The following is an 18,028-nucleotide window of genomic DNA, read 5'->3' on the forward strand; positions in this document are numbered from 1 at the left end:
TTATTTTTTACAATATTAATTATTATTATTTTTTTTAACCTCAAGTTAACTGGTTTTAAGAATATTAATTTTAATTACCATTAAATTTGAATAAAACGTTACTGATGTATACTAGCACGAGAAGAAGGAAATTACAATATTTTTCGGAATTTTTTATCCTTAAATGAATGTAAAAATATTATATTATACAGGATTCGGCGTGGTTTTTCTCATCTTATTTTCGGTTAAATTTCGCTCATTAAATCATTGTTTAGTGGCCGATGTTGGGTGGTTCGGTTGTTGATGTCAGTTCGATTCCAAACACAGTTAAAAAAAATGTTATGGCAGCCAATGCGCACTTCTCCTTTATACCATTATCCGGTTTCATTGCATCGTTCTCCTCCAGGACCCATTCAATTAGGTGTAACATTTGCATACGTGTTTCCTTTTAGTGAAGATGAAGGTCAATCACAGAGTTACCTTAAAATAAATTATGATAATCAGTAATAAATTCCTCAAGACCTTCTAAATGTCATGTGTATCAAAACAAAAACATATTATCGCTCTTTGCAGTAGTCAGTTGATGAATCCCCATGATATTTATATAGAATCGAGCCACGACACAATTGTATACACTTGTTTCCAATATATTTTCCTCAGTTTTTGCTCTTGTACAATTATCGTCTATTGTCAACTTTCATCAAAATACAATAAAGATACATATATTGGGATTTTCAGCAATGATTTTACCAATTTTTTATTATATTATATTTAAAAAAATAACATGAAAAGTGAAATGAAATAATTCCAACAGTTTAAATATTAATATATTACAATATACACTTGATAATCCACGGTTGGCTGCGGACGGAGCCATGCACATATTAGGTGTCCTATTTTATTAAGTTAATACATGCGAGTATATAAATTTCACAATATCATGATATCCGATTGTAATAAAATAAAGTACGTACCTATGATTAATATATGTCAGTAAATTAATGTTAAAACACGTAAACACGTATGGAAGTCATAATCACGTGAATACGTAAAAGTAATGGTGACCGCAGGAAATTTATTGAGGGGGGGGAGGGGGGATAATTAAATCGAACACTAAAAAGTATATTAAAAAAAATGTATTCTTAGCAAACAATAGAATATGTCAGAATTGTACACACTTTAATCGTTATCAAATAAAAACTGAAGTCTTCGCAGTTGTTCGATTGCAAACCTTGTTATTAACCTTGTTCGATTCATTTTTTCCGGGAGGTAGGGGGCAATGCCCCGTCTTGCCACCCCCCCTTTGGGACATCCATGCGTAAAAACGTGAACGCGTGAAATAAGGAACACTAGTACATATTGTACATATGTACAAAAATGAATGGTTCTTTAAAAATAATATATATTATACATACATCATTACGGTTAGGTCAGTTGTTGAAAAAATTTAAATTGCAAGTCAAAATTAAGTAATTACTATAAAAAAAAAAAAAAAAACCAACAACTTATTACTGATTATGCATTATGCATTTTTAAATAAAAATAAAATGTGTTCTTATTTAATTTTCCTGTAACACTATACAACATTAATTTAATGATTAAATGAATAAAACATGAATTAATGGTTTCATTATTGAATATTCGTTTCAATTTGAATTTAGCGGATTACCCTTGGAATTCGCTTGTCCGTGGATGCTATATTACCCTGATTCGCGGATAATCGAGAGTGCATTGCATAGTATTAATAATTTTTGACCACACCTTTCGACCTTAACGATCGTGATATTCGATGCGGGAAAACGACCAATTAATACACGCGATGTTTAATATTCCACCAGGTCTCACCAGATAGTGTGTATAACTAAATGACACGAACAATAACTACAATAAGATATTGTGTTTTTTTTTTATACTATCTTCTCGTTTTGGGTTTGAATTAATAATTATTGTAAAACGTCACTCAAGTAATATTTTCGATAAATATTTCAAAATATGATCGAATTAAATATTTATAGTTTTACATTGATTTTAATTATAATTTTAATTTTGTTCGCGGTGTTCACGCGACTGCGAAAACCATTGGAGTACCGAACGCTCTCATCGCACATGCCATCTCTCACAAAATCCCTTTGGAGCGAAATATTGTTTTCGTGGTCCATGGCGATGAGACACCCCAGAGGTAAACGCATTGAAATATGTTAATTTTATTTTATACATACGAATTCGGACATCCGGTGCAACAGGTTAAATACTATTTAACAATAAATAATATAAAATAAAAATAAATAACTTATTTTGAATATTATTAAATGTTTCTGATAATATCAACTATTAAATAGTATTAATCATATATTTAATGATAATTTATTATTATTTCAAGAATATTAACCATAAAGCAATTTTTTTTTCAACTTTTATTTTTAAATAATTATATATTGACGGCAATTGATTGTGGAATCGCAGTATAGCAATACAACGAAAGATTATGATAGAAACAATAAGTTTAAAATAGATCAATATGCATGAAAGCGGTCTTCGTTTGCAACACATACGCGACGAATTGACGAATATTTTTAGAAAATAAATATATAAATACATATTTTTAAACAATTCATTGTAATCATGAACACGATTTGGACTACTTCCGTATTTTTTCCTATCACTTTCCAACTAAGATAAGAAAAAGATAAGATAAGAAGTTAATAAAATTAATTTTGAACAACATTTTTATCAATTTTTTTTAAATTCAATTATAAAATAAATAATTAAATGTGCTTCTAAATATTATTAATTAATTCGAAAAATGTATAATTTATAATTTATTATTTCATTATCGTTATGAGTGACACATTTTATTTTCATAATTTTATACAGTCGATTTGAATAATATTGTGCATTGCAACAACACAAAATGACAACATTACAGAACTTAAAACTAGACTTTTATAATCAAACCTATCAATTAAAATACAGTAGAATCCGTTTAAGACGCTTTCCAAGGAACCAGGTAAAAAAAACGTATTAAACGAGAAATCGTACTATGCGAGAAAACTTGAAAATTGATAAAAGTTTAAAATAAAAATTGTACGTTAAATTATGAATTTTTTATTATAATTGCATTTATATTATATTATTATTTCAAGTATATTAATACATATATACTTATTATTACATTTTATTTTTATTATTTAAAATTACATGTGATCTAAAAATTTACATTTACACATACCTATAAATCACATTTATTTTGCATTATAAGAATCATAAATTTTTGTTTGTTTTGAACTTTTAGTAATTTCTAAATGGAGGAAGTTTTCAACTTTATTAAGGTTTTGTAATGTTCCATCTGCATTATCAAAAGATGAAATTAATTGTCTTAGTTCGTGTATATAATCAAGTGCATTTGTTACGGGGAGAATTGGTGTTGTATAATCCTCTTCCTCCTCTTCACTTTCTTCCTCTAATATTACTGACATCAGCAGATGAAATGTTATCAGTAATTTTCTGATCAATACTTCTAAGGCTATTCATAGAAATATTAACATCAATTTCTGCATACCCAGAAAACTCTTCTAAATCTTGAAAATCATCATTTATTTGATATTGTGATCATTAATTTTACATATCACAACATCATTGACATAGAGCATCTTATTCGGGAATAAAGAGCGTATTATCCGAAGTCATTTACGTGTTAACCACTTTCAAAATCAAGGGACTCGTGAAAATGAGCGTATTACGCAGGAAATCGTATTAAGCGAGAGTATATTAAACGGATTTGATGTAAATTTAACTTTCAGTAATTAATTTTTTTCATATAACAAAGTTATTATTTTATATGTACATAATGCAATTTTATAAAACTTTGTTTTGTGGTTTATGATACATAGGATGCAAATAGAAGTACGATAAAGTATTGGTAATGAAATATTTTTAAATCTAACCGATCGGTTATTTATAATAAAAACTGTCAACAATATACGTCGTCCTTGAAACGAGAAAATTATGTTTTAATGAGGTGCACTAAAATCGTTTAATGTGGTAATTATATAAACATTACTCTTGGCGTGCTTATTGAATATTAATTCACAATTATTGCAATATTAACTTTGAAAAGTACCTTATCGAAAACATACAATTAGCGAAAAATGAAAAAGTCAACAATTACGTTGTATTCCATAATCACGTCCAAAAATAAAAATATTACATAAATAATCTTATTTTATAAATCGTAGAGGAGACAGATTTACTAATTAACTAATCACACCTCTTATTTAAGGATGGACTGTGCGCCTAAATACCTTATTTGCGCCTTTCTAGAAAAACCTTGATTATGCTTAATAAAATTTAATAATACTTATTTGCATAAATTTGGCAACATCCTAATGCTTAGGAGGACGCTACACAGAAAGTGAAGCTTATACAATGACCGAGAGAACGCGCTGTTAGATGTTTTCGTGCGGCGCAAGCACGCGATATGCGTCGTTGGCACGCCCATTACTCGTAATCGGCAACTGCGGACCGGTCCGTAAAGTTCCACTTTTTCAGACTTCAAACAGACAGAATAAAATATATTATAACTGCTAATTACCTCCAATAATACATTACTAATCAACAAATATGGCAACAAGCGTAGTGGTCCAAAAATAAAAATAGCTGACCAAAATAAACTATTTTCATTTTTTAAAGCTCTATTTAGTAAAAAAAATTATTTCTTTATTAGTCATATCTGTTATAATAATAAATTCATACCTAACTTTGTATCTCATAGATCATTTTTATTACGTGGATAAGGTTTTTTACCACTAGTCCTGATATCAAACGTTTTTTTTGTTTTATTATATTTTAATATATACGATTATTTGTTATTTTTTTTCATACTATGACTATAGTGTTTGTACAACATTTAATTAAAATATACCAAAGGAATATTGCTTTTAAATTTTAATACTATAGACTATACTGCTATATATTTACTATATTCCAATTTTACTGAATTACAATAGTATCCCATCATCATATGCAACTACGTATATACCTCACGATTGAAAGAATGTCGTAAAGATAAAAAAAATTGTTAAAATGCATATTAAAGCATATATTGATGTTTGTTGATTATTTTTACATAATTTCAAATATTTTTACATATTTTTAAGATTTTTAAAAGAATATAATGAGAATATTTGAAGGGTTTTTAGAGAATATATGCATCATATTTAAGATAATATAAATCCGGTCTTTAGTTATAAATTTAAGAAGTCTACGAAAGTAAATATAGTTATGTAACGTAGTGTTGTACAATTAAATCCTATTTAGCAAGACTAATTAAAAATGTAAATTCAACTGTGAGTAGCAATTTAACTCAAAACCATGAACGTAAATGAAAAAAAGTTAAATCTTCTACTTATTCCGAAGTGCGTGTAAAAAAAGAGCCAAAGACATGACTGAACCTTCAATTAAAATTATACGTTCTAAAATTGCAAATAATTGTTTTGACATGTTAGATTACAAGGACGTTAAATTAATTCGTGATAGAATGTGCCTTTGGAGAAATATACAAAAAAAATATTCCAAAAAATATTGTTGAAGTCCAACAACATTTACGATCAGAAAATATTTTATCATCTAAAGGCGAATCAATGTTTTAATTAATTATATAAAAAAAAATATTGTGATTTTTAAATGTACTACAAATTTACAGTTTTTGAGTTTGGTTAATACTATAATACTAGAAGTTAATACTACAAATTTAAATTTTACCGCGACGTTACCAAATGTATGTATTATGTGCGCATACAAGTTTTATTAAATTTTATATGGTTTTTCTATATAGACGCAAATACGGTATTTAGGCGTAAACACGGTCCACTCTCATTTCCCAATAACTTTAATTAAAAATTATAATACATGATGTATATACATACAATGATTTATGTATAACATCTATTTTTATCTGTCATATTACGTTGTTATTGAACGTTTTAATATTTGCATTGAATAATTAATTGATGTTATTTATTTTATCTAATTAGAACTGTTGCCGTATTTCATGGAGGTATTAAAACAAAACGGATCAGCAGTTCATTTAAATCTTGTTGGTCGGTCATACGTAATAATCAACGATCCAGAAGATATAAAGGTAATCTAATTTAGATAAATTATATTATATTTTATATGAAATTGGTCTAATCTATTCTAATCTAATATACAGGGGTTAATTGGTTAATATTTTTTTACCTTTTTTAGGACTTTGGAATGATAAAATTTAAAAACTTGTTACAAATTTAACAGCGGATTTGTTACGCTTATGAGATATCCCATTACAAATAATTTCATTAAGTTTTATTTCAATTTTTTTAATCATTTCAAACATTAATATAACATATATATATATATATATATATATATATATATATATATATATATATATATATATTATACATAGAAGAAAACTATATTTAATAATAATTGGAATATTTTATCTTATCGTATCTAACCTTATATTTTATGAAAAACAATAATGTACCTATGAATAAAATATATCTATAATAATAATACCTAATTATAATTATTTAATGTAATAATGACAAAACATAATAATGTTCTATAAATAAAATGTAGAATAATAATACTTAATTGTATTGTATAATATAGTGTAAATAAAATGTAAGTATAAAATGTATAAAAAAAATCTTCATTTATTTTTAAAATTAATTTCCCCCTCCCCTTAAAAAAAATTCTGAGGACGTCCATGATTATCGAAATTCTTTCTACTTTTTCCTCGCTTTATAAAGCTAAACTTAGCTGAGAATTATGAGTACATAACAAACAATTAATAAATAACAAACGGAAATCAACCGGTTTCAAATGCATCGATTGGTTAATATTTTAAACCTTACAACTATAGAACAAATAATAAGCAAACTGATAGAAAAATTATTGAGGAAAAGTTAGACAGTAAAATTTTCACAAACTTTGATTTGGTTGTTGTGTGGTGATTATGTCAACTCATATATTGTTTGCATACTTAGACATTGACTTCTACTGATAACAAATTGTTTTATACGAAATTATTTTCATACGAGTTCAATAAATTACCATACATAAATTAAATCAAAATAATATAAATAATCTACTAATAACATACATTGAATAGATTGTTTTGTCCAGTTCACAATATAACTACAAAGGTAATGAATATAACATGATGAGACCTTGGCTAAACGACGGCCTTTTATTAAGCTCAGGTAAATTAATTAAAACCAAAAGCAAATTACATGTATTAAAAAATAAGTAGTAATTGTTTTTAAATTTTATTATGCAACTATGCGCAGGTTCAAAATGGCATAATCGTCGAAAGCTCCTTAGTCACACTTTTCACCTAAAAACATTAGAAATGTATAACATTTCTTTCAATAAACATTCGCGGATATTAGCGAAAAAAATATCAGAAGCATCCGCAAACAATGAAGAAATATCTATCACGGAATACATAACGTTGTGTTCTTTAGACATGATTTGTGGTAATTATAAAACTGTATAGCATCCTAAGTAACGTACAAATAAATGTTTATTTAGTGATACAAAGAAAATCATAATACATGCAGAATTGTTTTTTCGGTTGTTTTTTTTATTTATTTAATTTTTGTGGAAAGTTAGTTCGGGGATATGAATATTTTAGCTGTCCAGTTGTTATCTTCAACAAACGATTTCAATACACAATAATAAGTATTCCATTTACTTATCTTATCAAAAATTTTGTTTATAACTTTGAAATGAAATATAAAAATTATTTTATCTTAGTAGATGTAATAATAATCAATTTTAATTTTGTAATATTTAATGCAATTCATAAGTATAAACAAATTATACAAATTATCTCGATACCCTTAAATATTATCCTGACTCCCTTCAAAATATAAGGCCTAATCTTTAACTGTTGTATGTTTAAAATACTGGAATTGTTTGTATTATCATATAATATTGTTCGCTCAAAAATAATAGATATTACATAAACATTTTGGGATTTAAATTATTCGTCATTTTCCTTCTTTATTTGACTAATGTATTTTTTAATTTAAGTGTCAAAAAGTATTAAATAAGTGTTACAGTAATTGCATAGTTTAAATGTATTTATGTAGTTCAAAAATATGTTTTTAGAAACAATCATGGGTGTTGAAATGAATGCTCAAGAAGGTAAATCCATGCAATACGTTCGATCTATTAAAGGGTAAGCTTAAGATTATTTTAATGTTCATTGTCTGCTTAAAAACTCGAAAACGTAATTCTATCGAACTCATATTAGAAATTAATACTACGTAAATAAGAAAACAAAAAAGGAGAACCAATGATATTGAGTCCATATATAAATATAAGTATTACAAAAAATATTAATTCATATTGATTTTTCAGTGCCTGTAGAGCAGTTATTGATAGAGTATTCAAATTTTGGCTATGGAATGATACAATTTACAAATTCACCGGAAGTGGTCGATCGTTCTACAAATCAATCAGAGTGCTACATGATTTTACCGAAAACGTTTGTACACAACTTATATTATAATTCTTTCATAGTGAAACTATTTTAACCATACGATCAAGGTCGTCACGTATCGATCACGTATCTAGGGGGGTCCAGAGTGTCTGGACCCCCCAAATGTTTTCAATATTTTACAAATTTTTAAAATATTTTTTATTAATACCAACATAAATATTTTCAGTCAAAAATGACTTAAGCTCCAATTAATCATTGACTGCTTTTAAGTTTATATCATAATATCATATGAAAATATGATAATAATTTTAATAAAAGAAGATTAAATCTTTTTCTGTCTTATTTTTAACCAAATATCAAAAGTCAAAATCTAAATTCAATAAAATTACAATATGCATGTTTTGAACCCCTCCTGAAAAAAATTTCTAAGTATGGCCTTGCATAGGATAGATCGTTTTTAATGATATTCTCACTTTGTTTTTAGAATCACCGATAAATTTTACGGCCGATAATTTTTTTCAATGTATATAATTATATAATACATAATAATTAACAAATAAATTACTTTTACGATTGAAGTATAAATTTACTAATTTTTAAGCAAATTACCAAGGTTAACCATCTCTCTTACTATTTTTTTATATTTCTGTTTTTATTTAAATTTATTAGTATCTGGTGAATTTACGCGGGTAAAATTAGTAGACGATTTTTATTCGTTTATCGTCCATTGTCAAGGTTGGTCGTCGTCGCTGTTTGTAATAAAAATTCATGTACATTGACACAGAAAGGTTTATCTCTGCTGTAGAATGCAGACCTATATTATGAAATGAGTCTCATGATCTTTGCAAAGATTGACATGGAACCAAAAACGCTCGGGGAGAAGTGTGTATTCGTCGGTTGGGTGTAACCAATACATAAGATTGTTAGGTCATCTCCTACGTAATCGTATATGACAGTACAAAAGTTTTAAAGTAAAATTTAATCAAACGTTAACGACTCGAAAGGAAAAAAACCGTCGTGTTTGAAAACAACGTCCAAATGATCGTACAATTATCAGGTAAAATTCATATGGGTTTTAATCGTACGAACGAAACCGTCGTAACGGAACTTAATATAAGCAATGTAAATTTGAAAATGGATTGCTCGTGATTTCCGACATAAAACGTATATATTCTTATATTCACTTCTCTCATAGCATTCATCGAATTATGACGTGTGTTTTATCTGTTACAGATTATTAATTTTTTTTCTTAGTTACATATCAAACTATATTTTAATAATATAACTTTTACACAATGAAATGATCTAAATGCATTAATAAAATTCAGCATTATTAAAATGTTTAACATGCAAAAAAAAGTTTTTCATTTGAATTGTTCTCCATTGAAAAGAATTCAAACTGATGCTCTTGTATAATGTAAAAATTCTTGGATGTGTGTAATGCATGTGAAAGTTCAAGATTATCAAATAGAAATACTCAACTCATCACATCAAAAGTTCATCTTGTAAGTAAAATTGATAATATTCTATCTGTAGTCGAAGAAATAAAATCTTCTGTTTCTAAACATGAGATCGCTCTCCACGACGTTAATTCAAAATTGAGTACTGTCTCCAAACAACTACATTCCTTAGTTGATCGTACATCGTCACTTGAATGCAGATTAGATTCTGTCGAAATTAGGCTACCTAACGTGAAAAAGACTAAGTCATACACAGATGAAACTATAATTAATGAGGTACTCGATAGGCAGTCTCGTTCTCGTAATTTAATCGTATTTAACGTTGCCGATCAGACCAATAATACTCGACCAACGACATGGATTTTATTAAATCTTTATTTGATGCCTTATCAATTAATTTGCAGCCGACTACATTTACTCGTTTAGGAAAAATATCTGATAAACCTCGACCTATAAAAATAACTCTGCCTGAAGCCTCGGATGATTTCGTTTATACTCAAAGTCAAACATGGTTGGCTTACCTAATTTTGAACGTATCCAGATGTTCCCTGATCGCACAATAATACAATGAAATCAACTGAGGGATATCAAATTAAAGCTAGAGGAAAGAAAAGCCGCTGATGAATCAAATTTGGTCATTAAATTCTTGAAAGAAGATCCAACAATTTCAAAAAAACATGCGGACAGGCCCAGTTCATTCAATTTAAACTTATATTATTCAAATGTTCATGGTTTAAAACAAAATTAAATATGTTTCATCGTAATGTATGTTTAAATGATTTTAATTTTATTAGTTTATCGGAAACCAGGGTACCACCAAATATTAATACCGCTGAATTGGGCTTGATAATTACAACACTTATCACTGCGATGGAAACTCTCAAACTAGTTTGTTCAAAAGGTGATGTGCTAGTTGCAATAAATAATAAATACTATTCTCGTATATTACCTTTACCTCCCTATTCCGTAGAACATTTATTTGTTATTATCAAAATTAATTTCGATTATTATATTTTAAGTAATGCTTATTTTCCTACTCACCTATAACATTATACAATAAGCACTTCGATATTATTAATGATCTATTAATTTCTCATCCCTAAGTTAAAAATGTAATTTTAGTAGGTAATTATAATACACCAAACATAAAATGGCTATTCACTTATTTCTATTCACCAAACTATTTAAATGTAAATCAATTTTCAGTAGACTTTCTATCTAAAATTTAATTTTTAAATTTATCCAAATCAGTGGGGTAGCAACGGTCTGGTGAACTGTGCCTACGCCAGGGGCACGAATTGCAAAGGGGTGCAAAAATGTACAAAAATCGTATTTTTATCCTACAATCAAATCGACATTTTTCCGTTATACTTTTTCTAATACGTAGATGTCATACTACGTGTGAATTTAATGATATAATTATGAAAATAGCACAAGGGCATTTAAATAAAAAATTCATAAGAAAGAATAAAGTCTACTTACTAAGAAGTAAGGTTAGGTAAAACGAGAAAAGCAAATTTTCAAAGATTAAAATTAACAACTAGTTATATAAGTAATAAGTAATAACTTATAATTATAAATTGTATACATACTTAAAAAAAATAGTAAAATTCAAGGTTAAAAAAAAATATCATAAAATCAAATTTTAATTGGTTAAAATACGCTTTTTTCAAAAAAAGCGCCAGGGGCGCTAGCTAGTCTTCCTACGCCACTGATCCCAATTCAATACTGTTCTAAATAATAATACCATTCTTGATCTAGTTCTTTCTAATATTGATAATATTACAGTTTCTAAATTTACGGCTCCTCTTGTTCCTTGTTGGATGTTCACCATCCATCTTTACTTATAGTTATTCTTAATAATACTTAAATGCCTATTGATTATAATTTATTTACTTATGATTTTTACTCGTGTAATTACTCTGATAGCATTAAATGCTTAAGCTCAATAAATTGGGCTGAAATATTTTTAAATCTAATTGTAAATAATGTTACTAATTTATTTTATTCTATTATTTATTCTATTATGTGAATTTGGAAAAAATAAGCATTTTCTGCAGATGTTTGGTTGGAATAAGGAAGTAAGATTGAGTTAGGTTTATGAGTAAAATATTAAATTACAAATTAAACTGTTTATTAAACTTTTATTTCATATTATGATATCACAAAAAAAAGTATTATGCAATCGACTATTGAGAAATTGTAGTAAAAAGGTTATTGATGTTTTAAAATTAAACAGAACGTTACAAAACATTCTATATTGTTATGTTATTATTGTTATCAATTATAATACGAATAATATTCATATTTTATATCAATCGCGTCTTCAAGATAAACCTATTTTTTTTCTATGTAGAATTTGTAAAAACCTCAGAAAAATTTCAGGGGGGGTCACAACCCCCAAACACCTCCTCTAGTTGCGCCACTGACTATATTGACTGTCCTAGCCATAGGTGGAAATCAGAGGGAACTTGGGAGGGGCTCAACCCCCCCCCACCCAAAGTCGAAACTTTGTTAGAAATATTATTCGTTGTTTTTATAATTATCTGTTGGTTGTTTTGAAAATCGTAAAATAAAAAATAATAAAAAACTATTTACTATAGAATTAACAATACCACTTAGTTCGGCTACTTGCGAAAGAAGTTTCAGTGCAATGAAAAAAATAAAAATTGGCTAAGGTTCAGCGATCTTTCAATACTATATATTGAAAAAAGATGTATCGAAAAATATAAAAAGCAATAATATTTTGAACATCTTTGCTGATACAACTAGATATTTGCATTAAAATAAAATATTATTTATTTTTAAATATATGTTATTTAGTGTTTTTTTTTTCTTTTTAATACAATTTAAACACATCTATATTTTTAACAGTAATAAGTCTTACTTGCACATGAGAAGGGAGTGTGGGGACGAAGCCCCTGCAGATTATTTTACATTGAATTATTATAACCACCCCCAAAAAAAAAAAAAAATTCAACTGAATGTCCCCCTACGGTTCTATCCTCTTAAGTCGTCTGACATTCAAAGTTTCCTCAACTCACACCCAATCAACTAAGATATTCTATTTAAAATCTCGAACTACAAATTATGCAACTAACACATCACTCTTGAGAATCATAAACTCTGTAAATAATTATAACATTGATCCGTTTTTTTCTACTTCCTTCTACTCATATAAAAATCACGTTTCTGCTAAATTAGCAATACATATAATTTGATACGTTTACTTAATATTAATTGTATTTTATTTTTACTTTTATTTTTTTATTTTTTTTTTTTTTTTTTTTTTTTTTTGTTATATTGAAATTTAAATTGAATTAATGTAAACGGGTCCTAACCCGTATATTATTACAATAAATAAAAAATAAAAATAAATATAATATTATAATATAAATTTTATAGTCATCTTTTTCAATATTCTAATGCATCATTATCCGTATCAGTTTTTGGTCGTTTTTGTTAGACGATCAATTATCCTGGCGACTAATTTTACCCGCAATAAATTCATCAGTGACCCATTCACCAATATCTGATATATTACTGTAAGCCTATATTTTATTTACGTTAAATGCACACATGTATTTCAATAGGTCATTAAGAATAAACAAACATTATTAAATAACACGGACGGTCAAAACATGCTGTCTGAAATTAAACCACACGGTACGTACATACTTTGAAACATTTCTTGTTGTCCATAACAAAAAAATAAATTCCATAATTTACCAACACAATACAATATTTTTGTTGCTTAAATTGTCTAGGGAAAAAGCAAACTAAATCATTCTTGGATCTACTTCTAAACGTATTAAAAGAAAATCCTAATCAGATGACCGATAGTGGCATTCGAGAAGAAGTGGATACCTTTCTTTTTGAAGGTCACGACACGTCATCATTAGCGATAACGATGGCTATAGTACTCCTAGGGATTCATCAGGACATACAAGTTAGATTTTTTAGTATATACTTGTGCTACAATTATTAAATTAAATCAATTAAAGGATAGAGCCAGGGAAGAAGTACTGGAAATCATCGGTGACTCGGATAGAGACGTGACGATGGAAGACCTCAATTCCATGAAATATTTAGAAGCAATAATCAAAGAAACACTTCGACTTTATCCAAGTGTACCTGTTTTTACGAGACAACTAGAAACCACGTTAAATATCAGTAAGTTATTTTATTTACATATTAATACGAGTATATGCACGATACTATTTATTGAATACTATTTATACGTATTAATGACGATATAATTATAAGTCTAATCATAAATTATTTCTGAGAAAATATCATAAATAGTATTTCTATATACTAAATGTATGTTTTATCAAAAATTTCAAAGATTATTGCTTGGTGTTCAATTGAAGTATTAAAATGTTTGGTAATATTTTAATACGAGTAAATCAAAATGTTTAAAACGTACGAAAAATTACAAATGATTAATAATAACTTTTTACATAAAATTTTATTTTGTACAATGAAAATGTGAATTCATACGCAATACTGTTTTGCAGAATGCTATAATGATCAGTAACTATAAATTACTAATATTTATAAAATAACCATATTTTCTAAACAGCGCACATGGAGTAATTGTATACTACAACGACGTATCATAAGTCCCAATCGGCAAGTTAATCAAAAATGTCATTAGCACTGCTATTATTAAAGCTATTTAACTTTCTCGTCAAATAGTTATCAGTAAAATTTGATTAACACTCGTCAAATAATCAATCGTAATCCAGTAATCGTCCGAATTACATATTATTGGGTTTTAGTACTTTCATTTCAATTATTTGTTTCGTTTGATATTTGACTTTTGCATAGTTGAGTTGGAACAAATACATTTAGAAATTGAAAAAAAAAATGTACGTACTCTATTTATAATGAATACCTATGTATTGATTGACGGCTTATATTATGCTTTTACGAACTTTGTTTTTGAATTCTAATATGGGTGTTAATTTTAAGCAAAAATTATTAAATTATCGCGTTTTTGCCTATAAGTATAGCATTGTTTTTATGAGCATTAAACTAAGACTAATAATCTACCATAAAATTGTTCGCCAACATCCGCCTTTTTGATTCTAAGCAAAACAAAGAAATTATTATGATTTTAATAAGATGCTCAACTAAATTTTTATACTCCCATAAAAAAGGTTTTATGATTTTTAATAAAGTATTTTTTTACTAAAAAATGTTAGTACAATTTTAAATATTTAGTATTTTTTTATTTGGCAAAAGTATTGATACTGTTAAATTTGATATCTTTGAACTCGAAACTGCAAAAATATATGTAGATCTGTATGTTTGGCATCTTATGACACCAACTGTTCACAACGTTTTTATACATGACGAAACAGTGATAACTCTTGCAATTTTACCAATTGGCCAGTTATTGGAAGTGGCATTTGAAGACCACAACAAGCACTATCGGCAATTTAGATTGCATTTTGCTCAAAAATTTTCAAAAGTGGATTACTATAGACATATATTGCAAAGATTGCTACTACGTCCAGATCCTTATATTAGTAACTGCAAACCAAGGCAGCATAAAAAAAAACTGAGCCCTTTTCAAAAAAGGCAGTCAATTTGATTATCGCAAGCGCACCACCAGTACCACCAACTGAAGGTAACAGTGAAAAAAAATATGGAAAATAATGAAAAAGAAGATAACGAAAGTGAAGATAAAGAAGATGGCAACAACGAAGATGAAGAGTATGCAGAGTATGAGTTTGATTAAAGTTTTTTATTATATTTGTATCAAATGTTATGTTTTATTCTATAATATTAATAATAAAAAAAAAATCAATTAATTATTTTGATCGGTTGTATACACAAATACTCTTCTGTGCAGCGATTAGGTTTTAAACTATTTTTTTTTTATTCAGAAATATCAAATTGTATTTTTATAACACAATGTATTCAATGTTCATATTTTCTTTTTTTTTTTTAGAGAACTATATTATTCCCCCAAAGACAACAATTGTAATATACCCTTATATTCTACATCGCACAGAAGAAATATATCCAAATCCTGAAGAGTTTATTCCTGAAAGATTTTTAAACGAAGATAATAAATCAAAATTCTTATTTGGTTATTTGCCATTCAGTGCTGGTCCGAGAAATTGCGTTGGTAATACATTTTTATAATATTTAGAAATAAACAAATCATATCTATAAAAAAATATTATCGCAAATAATTTGTATTTTTTTTGCATATTTAGACACTCTTACTTTTAGTTAAAAGGTTAAATCAATTATACACAGTTTACTATTGTAATTTGTTTCAGGACAAAAGTTTGCTATGCATCAAATGAAAATACTTATATCAACGATTCTACGAAAGCTGAAAATCGAAACCTTAGGAAAAAAAGAAGACATTTTAATCAGCGCACAAGTTATAACTAGAATAGAATCACTTCCGAAAATAAAATTTTATAAAATATAATCTTTGGAGTTTATTCCTGCAATATTTAATATTCTAAAAAAAATTACCAATGGCTATCTTTTACATTTCTTTCCTACAATCTATGTTCCATACATCTTGTCTACTGTATCAACGTCTGTAATGACATTGTAAAACGAGAATATTTCCAGTCTTTTTCCCATCACCAGTTGTAGAACCAATATCATTTGAATTTGAATGCATATATACTATAGATTTCCCAAACTATTGTTTAGACTGACCCGTTAGTTAATATTTTTCCCCTTCGTGGCCCACCAAAATACTTTACATTTATAATTGTGTAAAGAAAAGCAAAATAAAACACATTATAATGTCCACAAAGAATTTTAAATTAAAATTGAAGCGTTAATTTGTAATAACAATGTAATAATTAAAATATAGTTACTAATTGTATTTGTTGACTACTATCAGTGAGAAGTTTATTTTTAACTAGGAATTTCAAAAATGTATTTATAGATACGACGAATACCATACTATACAGGTTTTTCATGAAGTCTAGTTCAGTGTTTCTTAACCTTTTGTAGATCACGGACCCTTGATGGAATATTTTTATAAATTGCAGACCCCATACCAATTTTTTTCTAATACATTATTATTTTTTACAAAACATCTCATGTTATTATTATTGTTATTATTATATTTTGTAACCAAAATAATAATAATGATTTTATATAATAAATTATATTAGGCATAGTAGGCATTATAGTAGGCATAAAAAAACATACATATTTATTATTATTATTTTTATTACACTTAATTTCCTATTAATTTAAATTAAATTATTTTAGTTTTCATTTTTTTTATTTGAATATTCTTAAAATTTAATTTTTATTAATTTAATGTGATGGTTGGTGTTATACTTAAGATACAAGTTTTTGAAAATCGTATGAAGATAAGGTCTATCTATTGTACAATAAAAAGTATATGAAAAATAAATTAATAATAATGATAATCCAACAATATTATAATAATGCACTCATATCACGTATTGATGTATTTTATGTGTTAGGGTCGTCGCGGACCCCCGAAATGAGTATCGCTGACCACAGGTTAAGAATCGCTGGTCTAGTTGATAATCTCAATAATTATGATTTTTGTAAATAGTTATTCATATTAATGAATTAATTTTTACTAGAAAGTTCAAATTATCAAACGAAATGATAAATAACAAATTTTATATGAGAATTTTATCGAATTTTGTGTCCCGGTATTATATTTTTGTGACCCGGTAGTATAGATTCTATAGAATTCCTAGGATTTCTATAAAATATCAATGCTACGCTAGATAAAGTATGAACTTTAGTATAACACTCAATCAAAATATGTTCATTATTTTAATTATTTATATTTATTTATCGTACAATATATGGATAGTTGATGCATGAAATTGCATGAATTGCATAAAATATTATTTATTTTACTAAAACATATTTTGGTTGTTCGACTGTTGGTAAGTTGTTTCCGAATGGAGTCGGGTTATTGTTTGACCAGACATCGGTAGATATCTATAGACTGTTACGATTGCTACATAATTATTGGTTTACCACATAATATATGTATTATCTGAGTAGACACTGCGTTCTAACTTGAGCATAAATCATATATCACTATAGTATGTCC

At 27.1% G+C, this 18,028-nt stretch overlaps 1 protein-coding gene across 2 annotated transcripts; it reads left to right on the forward strand.

Moving 5' to 3' along the window:
• Window positions 1-1,971: 1,971 nt before the first annotated feature.
• LOC112683495 (cytochrome P450 4C1-like) lies at window positions 1,972-16,414 on the forward strand. 2 transcript variants are annotated; one of them, XM_025554544.1, is made up of 11 exons: window positions 1,972-2,158; window positions 6,012-6,118; window positions 7,136-7,226; window positions 7,314-7,502; window positions 8,140-8,209; window positions 8,392-8,518; window positions 13,527-13,599; window positions 13,701-13,882; window positions 13,938-14,106; window positions 15,896-16,075; window positions 16,233-16,414. In XM_025554544.1, exons 1-11 carry the CDS (start codon window positions 1,972-1,974, stop codon window positions 16,388-16,390), a joined length of 1,533 nt encoding a protein of 510 aa, XP_025410329.1. In that variant the 3' UTR covers window positions 16,391-16,414. The 2 variants fall into 2 exon arrangements, with proteins under 2 accessions (XP_025410329.1, XP_025410330.1); XM_025554545.1 differs by lacking the exon at window positions 1,972-2,158 and adding an exon at window positions 3,875-4,020.
• Window positions 16,415-18,028: the final 1,614 nt, after the last annotated feature.

Source organism: Sipha flava, unplaced genomic scaffold (assembly GCF_003268045.1).
Source record: "Sipha flava isolate LNK unplaced genomic scaffold, YSA_version1 228_pilon_pilon, whole genome shotgun sequence".
In the NCBI taxonomy this organism is placed as follows: Eukaryota; Metazoa; Arthropoda; class Insecta; order Hemiptera; family Aphididae; genus Sipha; species Sipha flava.

Bases quoted from the DNA above. Each gene is read 5' to 3' on its own strand.
- LOC112683495 (XM_025554544.1), top strand. From the start codon at position 1,972: ATGATCGAATTAAATATTTATAGTTTTACATTGATTTTAATTATAATT. The intron at 6,119-7,135 runs GTAATCTAATTT...TACATTGAATAG, and splicing joins ACGATCCAGAAGATATAAAG to ATTGTTTTGTCCAGTTCACA. The intron at 7,227-7,313 runs GTAAATTAATTA...AACTATGCGCAG, and splicing joins CGGCCTTTTATTAAGCTCAG to GTTCAAAATGGCATAATCGT.